This window comes from Molothrus ater, chromosome 2 (assembly GCF_012460135.2).
Source record: "Molothrus ater isolate BHLD 08-10-18 breed brown headed cowbird chromosome 2, BPBGC_Mater_1.1, whole genome shotgun sequence".
Taxonomy (NCBI): domain Eukaryota; kingdom Metazoa; phylum Chordata; class Aves; order Passeriformes; family Icteridae; genus Molothrus; species Molothrus ater.
Window position 1 is genome coordinate 82,040,220 of NC_050479.2, and position 17,722 is coordinate 82,057,941.

At 44.6% G+C, this 17,722-nt stretch overlaps 1 protein-coding gene across 1 annotated transcript; it reads right to left on the minus strand.

Moving 5' to 3' along the window:
• Positions 1-9,092: 9,092 nt before the first annotated feature.
• PRSS23 (serine protease 23) lies at positions 9,093-17,327 on the minus strand. The gene is made up of 2 exons (XM_036391572.2): positions 17,239-17,327; positions 9,093-12,386 (listed from the first exon to the last, which is right to left on the minus strand). Exon 2 carries the CDS (start codon positions 12,371-12,373, stop codon positions 11,255-11,257), a length of 1,119 nt encoding a protein of 372 aa, XP_036247465.1. The 5' UTR covers positions 12,374-12,386; positions 17,239-17,327; the 3' UTR covers positions 9,093-11,254.
• Between the last annotated feature and the right edge of the window lie 395 nt (positions 17,328-17,722).

Sequence of the window (17,722 nt, forward strand, 5' to 3'; positions counted from 1 at the left end):
TAATAATTTTGTTCAGTAAATTTCTCTTTAAAATCAACTAAAACTTCCTACTTCCCGGTGGGGGGGGGGGACCAAAAAACAAACAACATTTTGCCTTTCTCTTTTTTTCATGTATGTCTCTTTTCCTCCATGCCAATTTTTTGCCTCTTGTAGTAGAGAAATTTGTCTTCACTAGGGAAGTAGAAGAGGGTTTTCCATCCATACTTTCTTTTGGAAGATCCTGTTAAAGGTCCTAAAATATTGGCAAACTCAAGCTCTAAGATGGTGATGTTCCTGATGTTCAGCCTCCTGCTGACATATTCTTGGAAAATAAACTCATTCCTGTAGTGAAATGAGGAGATGAAAGAGACTGTTGTACAGGTTAAAAAGAAAAGGCAACATTTGGGGTATTGAAATGTGTTTGTAGCACTTATATCTCTCTTAACAGTTTTCTAAAAGTTGGCCCCAATCTAAGCAACCTCTACGTGTTCAGGAAAAACCCAACCCTATGTTTGCTCTACAGAGGTTTCTCCTGTGCAAATAAGTGCCACCTCTGAAGAGATGAAGAAATTATTATGAAGAGATTACTGCACTTGCTCAAACATTTCATTTTCATCCTGTGTGCTCACACCATTTACACCCACAAGAGAGAGATGCTAACCAGGGCCTGTTGTTAACCTGGCTGCAAAGGCTTCCAATCCACCACACCTCTACTGCTGACTGCTTCAGCTGAGGACACCAGGGACAAACATTGACTTTCCCAATGATGAAGAGCAGTGGCTGGTGCTAGAACCAAGGGCTGGGATCTGCACCGCTCTGGGTGGCCCAGGCTCCCAGGAGCACTGAGAAAGAAGCATTTTAATTCAGCATGGAAGTGTTTAAGATAGGAGTAGGAGAAGGGATGCGATAACAGAGCAGCTGGAAATTTTCGATTAGGAACTGACAGGGAAATTGAGAAGGCTCTAAATTTCCATATGAGTCTGTGACTTGGGGGATCTGGTTTGGAATGGACACTGAAGGATGCAGATTTTTAATCAATACAGAGGGTGACACAGAGACTGAAGAAGGGAATGTGTGGCCAGGATATCCTCCTCTTCTATCTTTGTGGGGTAATGAGGAGCCAGTTCAGATCACTGATGATAAGAACCAGCCCAGGTGAAGGGATGAGCTTAGAAAGGGGAGAAAAAGCCAGTAAACAGGTAACTGGCTGTGGTGGAGATGGGGCCCGGACTGAGAAGCCCAGTGAGTGAGCCTAAGACAAAGGCCTTGCATTCACTCTCTTTACCAAGGAGGTCCCAGCAGTAAATTTGGTTAGTGTTTCACATGGGAAGGGGAGGAATATTTCCCACTGAAATAGTTCTGGGCTGGAGAAGAGTTCTGGTGTGGCACATCACAGCAAACCTGTGAACCATGACCTCACAATTTTAATCTCTAATGCTTTATTTTTTTCTGTCTGGATGGACTTTTACTGATTTATAGAAGAGCTCCTCCCCATGGTAGACAGGCTGTCTCCAGGCAGAGGCCAGCTCTTACCTGCCTCATGGTCTAGCACTTTCATAGATACCTCTTGATTTTAACCTCACTGTGAAAAGCTCTAGATGCTTAGACAGCCACCAGTGAACAAAAAGGGGTTGAATCTCACCTATCATCTTGTGGATAGACATGCTTCAGAAGTTGGATCCCATAAAACATAAATCCCATGCAGTTTAAGAGATCAGGGTCATTTTCAACTTGCTGGTGCTCAGACCACACAGCAGCTGGTAGATAATTCCATTTTTGATATACAGTCAGTCCTGGCCTTGACCCTGTGTTTTGACACAAAACTATGATTTTGTTTGTGGGAATGTTCCTCTCATCTTGAGAATGGATGGCATCCAAACATGTTCTTATCTTCCTTCCTAGGCTGGGCTTGCTCATGCCCATTGGTATTTGAAGAGTTGTTCAACACTCCAGAGGAAACAGAGCCACCTTTGTTTCCAAGCTCCTATTACTCACCTTCTTTATCTTTTAGCTAAAAGCTTTAATGGATCTGTTTTGCTGAAGCATTTGAGCTTGGAGGCTATGAAGAACTTCAAAGGTATTTAATAGCAGCTTTGTCAATGATTTTGTAAAAAGACCACATAGCTTGATTAAAAGCAAACCCTGCTCACAATACTGCATGGAACTCTGCTGATCTATTTTTACTGCATCACAAATAAAGCCAAGGAGAGGGGGAAATCCCACTGAGTAACAGGATGTGCAGGAAGGACAGAGCATGTCTCCCTTCTGTATTATCCAGGTACTCATTAACTCTCTGATAACCAGTTTAGACAACACAAAGTGGAATGTCTCCAGCACCAGATGGTAGTGATGAGGAAGAGTGGGGAGTGCAGCAGACAAGATAAAACTTGGCAGAAAATATGCAGAGGAATTTCTGTTCATTAGGGCAGAGATTGGAATCTCAGAGTCCTAAGTTTTACCATTCCTTTGTTGTCAGGAAGTGTCTGAGAAATATAAGGACAAAGATAACTCCTGTCCCTGGTCACAGAGCTGGCCCCTCCTCAAAACACCCAACCATCCAGTGATGCAGTTTCTGCTCAAGTGATGGAGTGTCTGTGTATGTATAAAACAATGCTCCATGTGTGCTGCTGACAGTGTGGGTACCAGATAGATCCCTGTAGAACAGTCCAAGTTTGCAATCTCTGGACTCTTACAAAGTTCAGAAATGTGAGCGTTCTCTTGGCCCATGCAGCTTTAGGTCAAGGTTCACATACATTGATAAATCTTCTTAATTAAATACTGCCATGTGCTTTCTCCGGTGTGTCCCAGAACATTATAACATAGCTTCATCCCTTGTCACAAAGAATATTTTTAAATATTTTTTTAAGAAACAAAAGACAAGCTTAGGATGTAGTAGTTTGAAAGGGTTATTTTTCAGGAATTATCAATATTACCTTCAATATCCTTCTGGATTCATAAAAGTAAGGCTTTGTAATGAGGAAAGCATTTTCCCAGAGTAATGAAAAGTTCCTCTTTGAGTGAAGCAGAAGAATTTTATTGACAAGGATCCCATGTAGGCTTTCAAACACTCATTGTGTAGATAGAAATTTTTGGAATGCATCTCCCGATGAGATATTAGACCTGTTATTAATTCTGCCTGTCATTTTTACTGAGAGCCAAACAAACTGCATATAGGATATGAAGAGCAAATGTAAACCTTCAGGGGCAAGTCATGCAAGAGCCCCCAAGATCAAAGCAAGCCATGCTTTCTCTTCAACATGCCTTGTAACATACCATGTCCTGCCTTTGTAAGAATATTTAGCAGGCACATATCATGCACTAAGCAGCAAAAATATGTGCAGAACTCAGAATCTGCAGACTTTGAATTCCATATTTATTAAAAACTATAGTAATACTTGGTCTCCTGTGAAAAGTTGTGAGAGCTGAAGCCACCATATATATTAATTCAGAGAGTTTGCGTGAAATGGTTCATTAAATCCTGCAGCCTGCTCCCCTTTCACCTTCAAATTACAGGTCTTTCACAGAAGCAAGTGTGTGTTGCTGGGCATATGGTTTCCTGTGGCTTATCCCTCAGCAGCAGATTCCTGGAAAAAATAATGCACTTGAATGCAAGTGACTAAGGGAAGGTGCCAGTGCTCGGTATCACTGTAACAAGAAGTCTCCCTGCACATAGGTCCTAAGCTGCAATTCTTATTGTATCTCAAGAAAAAGCATTATTATGGGAATGTGGGAGCAGCTGGAAACAGACATGAACAAAACAAATCCCAAACCAACTGGCCATGGAAGTACCTTAGGCAAATCTAAGAGTGATCAAACAGGATTTTTACATATGACTCTGGCTGTTGCATTTATGATGGTGTGGAAAACACAAATCCCAGTGCCAAGAAGCCAGAACTGCCCGTGGCCCTGTTGTGGGGTAAACAGGGATCCTGGCAGCCTCTGGCTCACTCTGGGTCACCCCTGTGTGCTGGAGAACCCTCAGAGGCTGTGGCAGAGGCAAGGTGGTGATGCAGAGAACTGTGACCCTCTCAGCAGCAGCAGCTCTGAAACAGTAAGGGATTGTGTAACACAGGGCCTAACATAATCCTAACTTTGATTCCAGATTCCGCTCTTCCACTCAAATAAACAAAACATTTCATACCCCAAACTGAGGATTTCTACTAAAGCCTTCCATAAACTGACTTTACAGGCTGCTTTTGTAATCTTTCCAGATTGCAAGAATCAAAACTGAGAGGAAAAAGAGAGCAACACTGTTTTTTATGGAAGCAAAGGAAAAGATTCTTCCATTTCCAGATGTCTCACAGCCCTTTCAACTGTAGGGGAAGATATCATGACAACAGATTTTATGATTCTTGGCTTCATAATCACATGAAAATTGTATTTTATCTGACATCAAAAGAATGAGATGTTTTATCATCATGGTGATGCTAAAGATCTTGCATCTGCTCAGATTAGTAACAATGCAAATAAGGCATCAATGGAAGAAAAAAATCCCTCTTTTGTCCTTAGGCTGTATGTGTGGTTTTTTAAACAATCAGCTCTATGAAGAAAGAGAACCAATACAGTGTTCATGTTCTGGATTAGAGTTCAAGAGAAATGAATGTGTACAACTTTTTCATAGTCTTGAAACCTAGATAATTTTGAAATTTTGTCCCATATGACCTCCAGTAATTTTGATAGCATTACACTAAATCTATGCCCCAAAACTGTAATCTTAGTTCATGTGAGTTCTTTCTCGTGAAAATTAAAGTGAGGATGATGAAACAGGCCATCTATATTGCACATTATTCATTGCAGATTCTTAGCATTGTTCAAGCAATAATTTAATTTATAATAATTGGTTTTGGTGGACCTTATCTAACTAGATTTCAGCAAAGCAATTAAAATGGTGCCATATAGGGAATTATCAACAAAAAATTCTGGCTGAAGCAGAGACAAAAGGTGCTGAAAGGGGAAGTGTCAGGGTAGAAAGAGGTTACAAGCACAGCTTCTCAAACATCACTCTTAGGCAGTCTGAACTAAATATATTCACCAGCAACACTTTCCTGAGAAGGAGGATCACATTAATGAAATTTGCTGATGACACAAAGCTGGGAAGAGCAGCAGAATGTCTCACAGGAGGAACTCAGGGAGCCGATTACTGAGAAATACCCTAAAGACATTTCATTAGACAAAGCTTAAGATCATGTACTTAAAAGGGGACTGTGTTTCCTGAGCGAGGTCTGGTGGAAACAAGGAGACAGCAAGTCTGTTTTTATGGTGAAGCCTGGGAAATGGAAATTTCTAAAGCGGATGTCTCCACATTAGCCACAAGCTTCAGTCCAGCCCATGCAGTTCAGGTTTTTAGTGATGGCAACAACAGCAGTGGCCACAGTTACTTAGAAGAAACAAGAGCATTTCTGGGTACCTGTTTGTACACAGTTATTTAATTGGTACAGTGTACCTAAGACAGCTTCTGTCAGGTTATTCTCTCAATTTTTATTGTTCTTCCTGTTAAATAACTACTTCCCACTGGAGGCAGATGGCAGGTACTGAGTAGCTCATCCACAAAGGTGAGAGTGTGGCAATCCCTCTCCTGCTCAGCTGTTGCCAGGGACACCTCTGGGCACGGGGAGGGTTCCTGCTGAGCAAAGCTGCCCTCCTTCCTCCTGCAGGGATCACTCAGCCTAGCTCTTTACTTCAGGGAAAAGACATTTCAGAGTTTTTTCACACATCTGATGTGTTCCCAGCATGAAGGGTTGCTTTTCTGCCACCCACACTTTCTGCAGAAGTCTTTCCTGCCCTTTCATTGCCCACAATGATCCCTCAGAAGGGCTGCTGGAGAGAAGTGCTCCCACACGCCTGGTGACATTTAAGCCCTATGGGAGATCCCTCTGTGCACGACTCTGCTCCCAGCCAGCACAATAGCTGACTTGGTGGGTGCAGGACGAAGCCCAGGGTGACATTTTCTTCCACCCCACGCTTCTTTGCTGAGTGCAGCTTTTGTGAGATGGCAGAGGCCAGAAAACACCTGTTTGTGTGGGCTCCAGTCCCATGGCCAGCTGACCCTGGTTCAGTGGTGGTCTTCTCATGTCCTCCTTGCCCCACCAACAATGAAACCAGCCCCTGTATGCTCCAGTCAGGGAGACAAAAACCCTGCAACTGATTCAGGAAAAACATGGCTTTTGGACTGGACAATTTTGTTGAATGCTGTGGATAAGACATAATATCATCTTCCATGCAGGGGTGTCATCCTCATTCCCATGGGGACCAAAACACAGCAGGAAAAATTACCTGTAGCAGAGTATGATTGGAAATTCATTAGGAAAATATGTTTGGTTTCTATGAATTCCTACTAATAGAGAATACTTTCTTGAAACATCCTGATTTCAAAAGAGTTTTTATTAGAAAGGACTCTTTGACCCAGGTGCAAATTTTTGGCCAAGACCAAAGCAAGTGTGACCTGCCTGTCCCAGAAAAGCCAGAACAGCCAAGCTGTTAGGTAGCTCCCTCTTTGCAGCAGGAAAGCACAAACACACCAGTTGAATAGGCTCTCTTAAGTGCACCTGATCCCCTCACTTCTAAGGATGTCCATTCTTTTCCATCACAGGAAATTTATTTTTCAAGGATAGGCAGGAACAGAAAAATGATAGAAAATCTGGGAAAACAGATAAAAGAAACCATTTTCCTGCTAGCTCAGATTTAAACTCATTGAAACTACCCCATTTAAACCTACTCCTTTCTGGATGATGACAAATACAGAATTATAGAATGGCTCAGCCTATGCCCATTTAGTTAAAAATCAATCCACACCCAAAGCATCACTGATAATTTTATCCTGGGAATAATCAGTGTTGATAATAGTGTCTGGAGCATGTTGAGGTACTTCTCTTCCCTTGTACAACCATTCACCTATAAAAGCCCACACTACCTTTGCCAGCAGGCACAAAGCACGTGCAACCTAATAGTCATCATCTAAGACAGGAAATAACATCTCCTGGGAGGAGGAGATCAGGTTCCTAATGCTTATATCACTGTCACTCTTCTCTTATCTATCTATTAGACAAGTCACAGCCTAAACTTCTCATCTGTGCTGCACACTGGCTTCAGAGCTGGCATTAAGGTGCTCCTTTGAAGAGACCTAATTTGCTTCAGATCCTAAGGTTTTCTTCTCCACCTGGGAGAACTAGGAATGGAAAGTAACAATATTATTTATAAAAACCCTACACACATGCACATGCACCAAACTGATCCTCTAGGAATCCTCCCCCTGTGATACAAATCATACTGCCCTTTCACTCTCTGCTGCTCTTCTCCGTCCATGCCTCCTTTTTCTTCCAGAAAAGCAAAGTTTTTACCCACCCAACGTACTTATGCACTCACTGAAAGCTTCTCTTCCCAAGGCCTGTGCATATTGAGTTGGCACGCTACCAAAACCTGCTAACAAATGGCAGATTAAGTGGAAACACGGAAAAGAATTTCAAGCATGTATTATACTAGCTTGGGGTTCAGCCTGCAACTTTAAGACGAGGGCTGCCCTCTAACCAGGCAGGCCTGGGAATTCAGTTGCAAAACAATTACAGATGCAAGGAAAATACTTTTTCTCTGAAAAGGAAACTTGATGATATTCTGCAGTCTTTGGTAGGCTAAGTTCAGTGTGTGCTGGGGAAGAGCTCAGCAGGATCTGTGTTTTCTCGAGACCTCACTTTCCATCTCCAGCACTGTTCTCCAAGGGATTTATAGAAAATTAAGTAAAATTTTTCATATGTCAGCCTCTTACAGATTCAGGAGCAGACTTTAATCCTTTTCAATCACAGTCAAAACAGTGCCTCTATACCCATCTACTGTCTTGCCTTCATATACAAGAATAATGAGGCACTTCATTCAGTCCTGCAGGTCACAGGCAGTCATTGGCTGGACAATGAAATTTCAAGTGCCATGCCTGTATATAAATTAGTTACTTGTGTTTTCTTGATGAGGCTTATTTTGGCTGCATGGCTATCTTTCTCATAATTTTAAAGTTCTGGTTTTAAAAGAGTCTACTTTGCAGCATCAAAGCAAATATCCTCAGGATGTAATTTTCAAACCTGTCTAGCATGCCCAGCCTTGCCGCACATGATTACACTGCAAAATTACCACCAACTCTGGTGGGCACAGTGCTGAAGTTCAGCACCACAACTCTGCCTGTGTTATCTGAGATTTCCTTTTCTTTCTAAAACTGGAATGTTTGCACAGGGTGTGCAGTGGGAAGAGACTCTCCCACTCCTGATTACACTGAACTTGCTGCATACATTCCTAGAAAAAAACAACAAAAAACCACCTTGCTCACATCACCCTAGAGGAAATGGCCTCAAGTTGTGCCAGCAGAGGTTCAGACTGAATATTAGGAAAACTTTCTCCACCATAAGGGTTGTCAAGCATCGGAACAGGCTGCCCAGGGAAGTGGTGGAGTCACCACCCCTTGAGGTTTTTAAAAGACATAAATGTGGCACTTCAGGACGTGGCTTAGTGGTGGACCTGGTAATGTTAGGTTTACAGTTGGCCTTGAAGATCTTAAAGATCTTTTCCAGCCTAAATGGCTTTGTGATTCTGTGAAAAGTTCTTAGCCTACAATCTGAGAAAGCAGTTGAGAACACAGGATCAGTGGATGGGAAATACATCCAATAAATCAGGACTGATGTTCTCAAGCCCACATGACGTAGCATGCATTGTTAAAGGTCAGGAAACTTGTACGAACAGCAATTTTGAAAAGAAAAACTTTCTGCATCCAGTGTTTCTCTAAAAACTCTGAGTCTCACTGTTGGCCTCAAAGGAACTATTTTTTTATACTGCATCAACTAAAAGAAAAAGAAGATGGACTGACCTCAATTTTGACCTTACACTGACTGGTTCACATTCCTCCATAGTTTATTTACCCTGAAGTTCATAAAAACAATGTGGCTTTTCAGTCTAATAGGTTATTTTCAGCTCTAACTAATCAGAGCTCATGACTGGCTTTGGAACTGTAAGAGTCATATAAAAGCTAAGATTGATTGTTAGCATCCAAATATGTTAAAGTATAAAGTAATTAAAACTACCAAAAACCCCAAAAACAATACACCAAAACAAAAACTTCCAACAGGTAAGAGCAGAAGAAAATTGAAGGAAAATAAACAGCACTGAGGATTTTAATAAATCTGTATCTGAATGTCTTTACAAATAAGTAGCTGAAATGAGATTGAAAGTACAACCCAATACAGCACAAATACAAGAATGTCTGCATTGAAATTCCATAACTTTTCTTTATTCACTGTGATACATTCAAACAAAAGTGCTCCAGGTAACATCCATAGAGTAAAGGAAATTAAAACAAAAAGTCAGAAAAAGACCATCAGATACATATGGTGATTATTCATATTTCAAAGCATTAGTAACTGCTTGTATCTGAGTGCACCAAAAACCCACATGAGAGTCCACATTTTTGTACACTGCTTCTATAAAAATAATAATCATAGGCAGCTCCAGCAAAAATGTTTGTCAGAACTAGAGCCAAAGCCACCACAAAGATAAAGCACCATCAGGCAAATGTTTACAAATGCCGTAGTAATTAGTAGAGTGTAAAAAAAGGCTTAGCTGAATTAACATTTTCCTTGTATTGGTATAGCACAGGGAAGCTCTGCTTGGATTCACTCCTTCCCAGCTTTGATATTTCTCACCAGGGACATGCATTTGCCCCACAACACCAAGCACCATGGGCACCTTGGGAAGCTTCAGGAGTCAGTGAGTGATGGATGGAAGAGGAACCGGAGCCAGTGTCTATCCTCCAACTTTAAAAAATCATCCTGGCATGGCAGCATGTCCTCAACCATGTCACTGAAACACAGTGGCACAATCCACCTAAGAAAGGGTAGTTGTCCAGACCATGTTGATTTCCAAATGCTGTTTGCTGAGCTACAGTATTTGGCAGCACTGGTTTTACCCCCAAAAGACAGTTCTTGTTTTCAACTCTAATTCTTCTACAGTAAAAAAATCACTTATCTGTAAGAGACAGCAGAGGATCACTTCACAGCAAACCCAGGCTGCATCCTATAAAGTGGTTCTATTCCAGCTGCAGAAATCCTGAACTGTGCATTTGCTGAGAATTATTTCTAACTCAACTGCTAGGTGGGGAGGAATATTCCTATTCCAAAAAGACAGGAAACATTACTCAAGATACCCAAATTACACTGTCAATGGGATATGACTGAGAGACACTTGTAAGTCTAGGGTCCTTCTATGTGGTGTATTATTAGGTAGAACAGCAAGGATCTTCAACAAACAGGGAAAACTCAGTAGAACCCTTGTCCTGCTGCCCTCCTTTACCTGCTCTGCAGGCCACAATTCAGATAGACAGCAAGACTGAAGACAGGCTTCCCCTCTGAAAATCTGAGTTGCTGACATGAGATTTTCCTTAAAAGGCTTAAGTAGGTCATAAACAGAAAAGGCCCTTTCCCCACATGATTTCTAGTATATTCATAGGGATCCTGCTCCTTCATAGGTCCCAGCTCCTATATAGATTTAATCCCACGTGCAATTAGTGTTTCTCAAAGCAGGATGTAACGGCACTGATCATACGACCAACATCATCTTCACAGTCAAATCCTTACAACATCAAGGTCTGTCTGCTCAAAAAGCATTTTTCTTAACTATGTTACTAATAAAGTCTCAAATCACTCAGACAGAAAGGAAGTTAGAAGTGTTATGTGGTTATTTACCCTTCACGCTATTTGTGTGGCATTTATCTCCCACGGCGCATGCCTTGCCCTTTTCACACTCCCTTTTCTCATGCAGGAACACAAAGCTGTAATGTTTGGGTTGCAAACACCATTAAATGCCCCTCTTCAGCCCCCAACAGCATAGAAATATTTTCTTTTAAAAGTTCAGATCAAAGCATTTCTACTAATCCTAGGATTTATTAAAACAAACATTGTAGGCATGAGATAGTCAACAGCGTCCCTTTTACAAGATTCTTTGGAGACGGTTCTGTTTTCATACTGTTTACTGATCCGCCCCTAATTAATCTTCAGTTGCTCAGCTGCAAATTCAGCAAGTCCACCTGCTCCTTCCCCACCCAGCAGACGTTACTTTCTCCCCAGTTTCAGTCTGTAATGATAGCACCACCCAGTCCCTGTCCTAAGAACAAGGTGGCTCGCTTGAAAAGCTACATATCACCTCTTGATGTTACATGATCACATGCATTTGCAGCACAAAGTCTAGCCTTTCCTCAGATGAGTAACTAAAACCAGTCATTAAGTGCTTTCATGGAGTTTCATTGTCTTTATCCTTCCCTGCAGTCAAGGTAGTTGCCTTTGATCCAGTAACAGATCTGTGCATATTTGAGCGGTGTAATGCGAACAGCTACATTGAAATCCTGCGGGGTGCCATTCATGTCCACCCACTGATGGCCTGAAAATATACCAATAATTTTACGCTCCCATTTGTGATTCTGCCTCTTCCACATCCTCACATATACTCCAGATCCACTGGCACCTGGCTGGGCATCGCACTGCTGGTACAGCAGGTCGTATGTTTCGTCTTTGACATCACAGAAACGGTAAACCAGGTTTCCTGGACGGTCATTGTCGTAGCCAGAGAAGTGAATCCTCCCTCCAGGTAAGTGTCTTGCTGGTGGGCTTACACCTATCTTCATAAACTTTCTCTTATGTGGCTTCTTCAGCTCCAGCAGGGCATAGTCATAATCCATGCCGATGTCATTGGCATTGCCTTTGATCCATCCTTTGGGGACATGTGTCCGTTTCACTCGGATCCACTGGAATTTCATTTTCTCAGGCATTGCCGAGTTGGTGATATTGGACCCCTTGCCGCCATCTTTCTGTTTGGGCTTTAGGAACCCCACCCGCAGTTTCTGAGCTCCCTTGACGTAACTCTTTCCGTCATGGATACAATGAGCGGCAGTAAGAACGTGCTTTTCGGCCACCAGCGTCCCCGTGCAACCCGTGGAGAGCTTCACCGACGTGGAGAATGGGTAATTCAACAAGAAGTCTTTCCCAAAAATGCTAAACCTGCTGTCATAACCATAGATCTGCCTCTTAGTTCGAGATCTGCCTCGGGAGCCGTCGCCGCCGTTGCTCAGGATGTATATGCCCACCTCAGTTTCGGTGAGGCTGCCGTTAGCGTACAAGGTTTCGTAGGACAGGTAGTTCTTCACCTCTTCGTAAGTCGGCAGCGGAGAGCTTTTGTGGCATGCTGGGCCACACGGAGATACCACTTCCAGTCTGGCTTCAGCATCAAACTGGGGCTTGTCCAAGTTCAGGGTAGACTGCGGCAGGATAACGGGAACTCTGTAAGATGGCCAAGTTGGCTTCCAGTGAGGACTGGAAGGCATCACATCTTTAGCAGCACACAAAAGGAGGATTAAAGTGGACAAGGCTGCCATTCTGAATGTCGGTCTGTGGAAGACAAAAGCAAATACAGTTATTCACCCAAACCCGTTGCAAGATTATCCTACCTTGCTAAGTAGTGGCTTGCTAACCCAGTATAGATGTAATAAGGGTCAAGCAATTTGAATGGAGTTAACTTACATCAAGTAGCTCAGATTTCTCAGTGTCAAACTAATGCCTTAGCCTGAGTCTCAAAACAAGTGTCCCAGGTTAACACTGAAATACAGGACATTTAACCCTCAGGTGTGCTGAGCCACCAACTCCCAGCTGACATCAGTGGGAAGTTATAGTACTTGTCTTCACACAGTTTAAAGAAAATTCAGATTCTGTTTAAATCCATTCATCCAGTAAACAGAGCTCCTGCAAAGAGTAAATGTGTCTGTCTTAAGCTAGATTAGAACACTCTGAAAGCTTTCCCCTACTCTCTGACTTTGCTGAAAGATGTCCTTTAAATCTCTTGACACCATTTGCTATCTCAGCCAGAGACACCAGGCTGATGGTAGGGACAGGTGGGGAGGGACAAAGAAGGTGACCTGACAGGGGCTGGGCTGCAGAACGCGACCACAGAGGAGACTCACTTCCCCTTGCAGCTCACAGCAGACAAAGGCTCTGCACCAAGTGGCACTGGCTCTCCCAAGGCTTACATGAGAAAGGGTGATATGATTACACAAAGGCAGCTAATGAAGGAAGATTACAATTCTTGAGGGAATTTTCAGTTAACACACTGGCTTATTGCTTTATAAACTCAATTAATTAGAAATGCAAACCAACCCCCTCTGAGCACAGGGAGGCAAATGTGGCTGTAAATGTGTTTATGAACCGCAGGCAGAGTGCCTGAGACTGCAGAGAACAGCGTGCACCAGTACTGTGTCAAAAAAATGCCTAACTTCAGTTTATTTGAAAATTAGCCATACAGCTGAATCGCTGCAGGAGGCACTGTGCCCTGGGCAAGAAGGCAGGCAGGATCTCCCTCACACAAAGATTATTCAAAGGAAAGTTCACAATTATGTTGAGCTTACACATATTTAAAACCCTGCTGAGGTTACACTGATCACAACTGCAGGATCATTCCTGAAATGCCTCAAACGAGTAAATCAAAGCAAATCACACAGGAAATGACCACAGCTATCTAAGAATAAAAAAAAAAATCCTTCTCTCCAGTGCTTTGTGTAGGAATACTCCATCCCTAAATTGCATCAAACAACACTTTGAAAGCTACAGGCAGCTGTTGTCCAGTGGTGCTCAACTCAAATATTGGGCCCAGATTCTTAGAATTTTGGTACCATCCTCTTAGGGAACAGAGGCTATCATTAAAGCACACAATGTTTAAAATATCAATTGACTCATGCAAGATATCAAAAGACTTAAAGTCCAAAAAACAGATGTAGATGAAGAGAACTGATGCTACTGAAACCCACAGAGGCAGGTGGACTCTTTCAGGACTCTTTCAGAAGTGACCACACATTCTGTTGGCAAATTTTTCATTAACAGACAGAACATCTTTAAAGGAACATACTTTTTTCCTAGTCTCCACCAAATATGATGCATTATACCTAACTGATGACTCATGCTGGCAAATAAAAGCCATTATAAACACTAATCAGAATTGCATCATGTTGTATGTCTCAAAATCAGAAAATACTTGGTATTCAAGGAAAACCAACCACTCCTCTGACTCCTTCCACAGCAAATTTTAGTATTGGATGTGGCTGCATTTTGCAACCTATGAAATGAAAGACTTCCAAATGCTGTAAGGATGGCACAGGGAACACCTGCTGTATTATCACATCTATTGTTGTAGGACAGTGATTAGGAAGATAGAAAAAAAAAAAAAAAAAAAGAAGGTAACAGGGACAAATGACACTGCTCCATCCCCACAAAGACAATATACACTGGTATGAGTCAACTGCTAGCTGTCCTGCTTGTGTCAGAGAGGGCTGCATGCAGCAGTGCTCACTGGTTTCGCGGTCAGAAGCTGATAGCAGACTAAACCACAGTTAAGCTGTGCATCAGGTAAGATCCCATCATTAAGAGCACGTATTTCTAGGCAGTTTGCCCACGCTGCCCTCAGATTTCTTGACGGATTGCATCTCTCTAAATTGTACCACTCATGGCACTTCTTGGAGCTAAAACAAATCCATGCTAACTGAGCCTCTGCTGGCCTTTGGCTGGTTTATTTAGCTGGCAGGGGAAAAACAGGAGCATCCTGTCAGTTGTTATTTGCACAAGCAGCCAGATTCCCTCATGCCTGTCAGCACGGCGACCCGATGAAGGGATCGTGTGCCAAACAGCTCCTCTGCTTCCTCCGAGATGATCATCTGGGTTGAGGAGATTACCTCGCCCTGCAACCTGCCCTCCCTTATCTCCCCACCATCACCAGCACAGCACCGCCAGCACTTGAGGACAGCTTCAGACAGCAGAGGGCAGCCGCCCTATGAAGAGACCAAGACAGGCGATGGGACTCGAGCTGGTCCCAGAAAAAGGCTTCAGCAGATGGTATTTGTGTCTGTGCTGCACTCTGTAAAGTGGTACTTACTCCACTTTACATCGCTGAGCAAGCCTCCCACCACTCGCCACTGCTGCTTCTGTGCTGTGATCACATTGCAGCTCTAGGGGATAAAAAAGCCTTTTCATCAGTTACAGAACTCTTCTATTATTTAAAATGTTATTTAAACCTGACAATAAAATACAGTTGTGAGTTTATGCCTGTAGAAGCTAAACAGTGCTCATTTACTGAAGTCGTCATAGTTATACTCCATCTGGAGACATAACTGGTACTAAATCAGATCTGGGCAGCAATAAATAGAACAAATATGTCTTACTTATAACAGGATGCAAATTAGTCCACAGTACCTCTTTCTGTGTAAATCCTTCCTCTTAAAAAATGAAGGAATTGAAAAAGCAGTCTACATTTACACAGAGTCTTTCCAGTAAGGCTCTTCTTTCCTTTTACTTTCTCTTCTCATTTAAAACACAATCAAACGGCTGCAAAAAAAACCCCAGGGTTAAAACTCTCTGTCCTCAGGTACTTACTCATGGGTGACGCTGAGAGATGCTCTCAGACTGAGCAGACTGGTAAGGAGTGAGCACTTCCCTGCACGGCTATCACAGAGCAGTGCTGAATGAATTACGATGTGCTGCTCTACTGTAGCTCTGCTCTTCTGTTTCTATTTAAACTGTGTCATAAACTCAATCCACCCTTTGACTCAGCACAAAGCCCTGCTCTGACATCCAGTCTAGGAACCCCCTAGAAGCGGTTTGTACATAATCACACTCGCTAATGGCATTAAAATTGTTTAGAGAATGGAAACAGTGACAGCTACCCCGGGGCTCTCCGTGCTGCTGAAACACTTTACAGACACATTTTCCTGCTTGCTGTGGGCATTCATGCCCCAAGATAGATGCTGCTGAAAGAAAACTGCCTTGTTCAGGATGGACATGAATAATTTTCTAATAAGCAATTAATTTTTCTGCAAGAGTTCACTACTTCAGGGGTGGTTCTTGTAGTAGATGGTTAAATAACAATAAATCATGGATCATCTAGTATGAAAGACCATGAACCAGTCTCCATTACATTTTGAAATGAAGAAAGTTTTTCCACAGTGTTGGAAGCCAGAAAGATTAACATACCAAAAAAAAAAAATCAAGAGAGAAAACCAAGACAGTGAGAGAGAAAAATCTGCCTCAAACCAAATCATAAAGGAGAACTAAATCACTGTCAGTGCCGTGCCAAAATACCTCTGCTGCTTTTCCTGGTCACAGAACTTGTTAAAACACAGCAAAAATAATGGAGTTGCACTTTAATAACTACAGAAGCCTTCCTGCCATTAAAATCTAACAACTTTATTAGCCTGCCTGAGATGCTGAGGGTGGTGCGAGGGTTACACTGCCTAACCTGCTAGACTGAGGGCTGTAGAAAGAGATGCCTTGGAAAGCCTGAAACTAACTTTGATACTGTCAGGCCACGGGTGTGTCCATTAGCATACACACCGGGCACAGCGGCTCTTTTGGCACGTGTACCGGTGACATGCACACACGGAGAAAAGGGAGCATAGTACGTGTTTCCCTGTAGTCCGACTCCTAGAACTGCCTCCTTTCACCCTCATTTTCTTCTTTCTCTTTCCCTGCACGTCAAGCAGCTTCGGTATCACGGCACAAGAGCAATCTGCATTACGAGCAGACGGTGACGGCCAGTCTGAATAACGGGGTGAAGCTGTAGGAAGGACCTGCATCCCCAGGGCTCCCAAACCACCTGAGTTACGGGGCAGCTGCACAAACTGGGTCCCGGTGGGACCGCACCAACCCCTCGGACCTTGCTCGGGGCAGGAGGCAGGCTCCAGCAGCCGCTTCACTTAACAGCTCGTGTCACGTACGTCTTAAAAGGCCACCCGAAAAATACTAATGTACTCAAACACAGCGACGAACCCAAGTACAGCACCGCAGCGGAGCGCTACCTTCAGACGCCTCCAAAGCACGAAAAAGCAGCAAAGGCGACTTTTATCCCAGCTGATCCCTCACCCGCCGTGCTTTCAGAGTTGGTCCCCGGCAGCGGCGGCGGACCCGCAGCGGGGACCGGCGGGCAGCAGCCGCGCTCGGCTTTTGTCGCCGGCGCCGCCGGGGAGGCGGTGCCCGGTGCGCTCCGGTGGATGCGAGCGGGGTTAAACATTAAGCCCTGCGCGGAGGGAGCGCTCGCCACGGGCCGGGACAGCCGCTCCCCGCGCCCGGAGTCCCGCCCGGCCGGGCAGGTGAGGCAGTGCCCGGGGCAGCGCAGGGCGAGCCCGGCGCTCGCCATCCTCCCTTTGTCCCCCGGGGCGACCCGCACCCCGCGGCGCCCTCCCCGCCGCCGGGGCCCGCTACCTACCGGCTCCCCGCCGCGGCGGCGGCGGCGGCCGGAGCGGCTCCGGGAGCGGCTCAGGCAGGTGGCGGGGCCGGTGCCGGTCCCATCTCTCCCGCCGCCTCCGCGGGGCTCGGGAGCGCCTCCCTTCCCTCCCTCCCGCCGGGCGCCGGCCCTCGGCGGCGCGCTCGGAGCGGGGCGGGGCGGGGCGGGGCGGAGGGGCGCCTCCCGCAGGTGGATCCCGCCGCTGGATCCCGCCGCTGGATCCCGCCCCGCCGCGCTCCCGCCCCGCAGCGCTCCCGCCGGCACCGCCGTCCCTGCCCTGTGCCCGGCCCCTGCCCAGGCCGGGCCGCCCCTCCGCGCAGGCTGCCCCTCGGGCCGCCGCCCCAGTGCGGCGTCACCCCCCTTTTAATCCTTTACTGCTATTTCCATTTACTTACCGAGGAAAAACATAGGGGGCTTTTCCCCGACCTTGTTCTGGCACTACGGGCGTCTCAGTGCGAGATTTTGG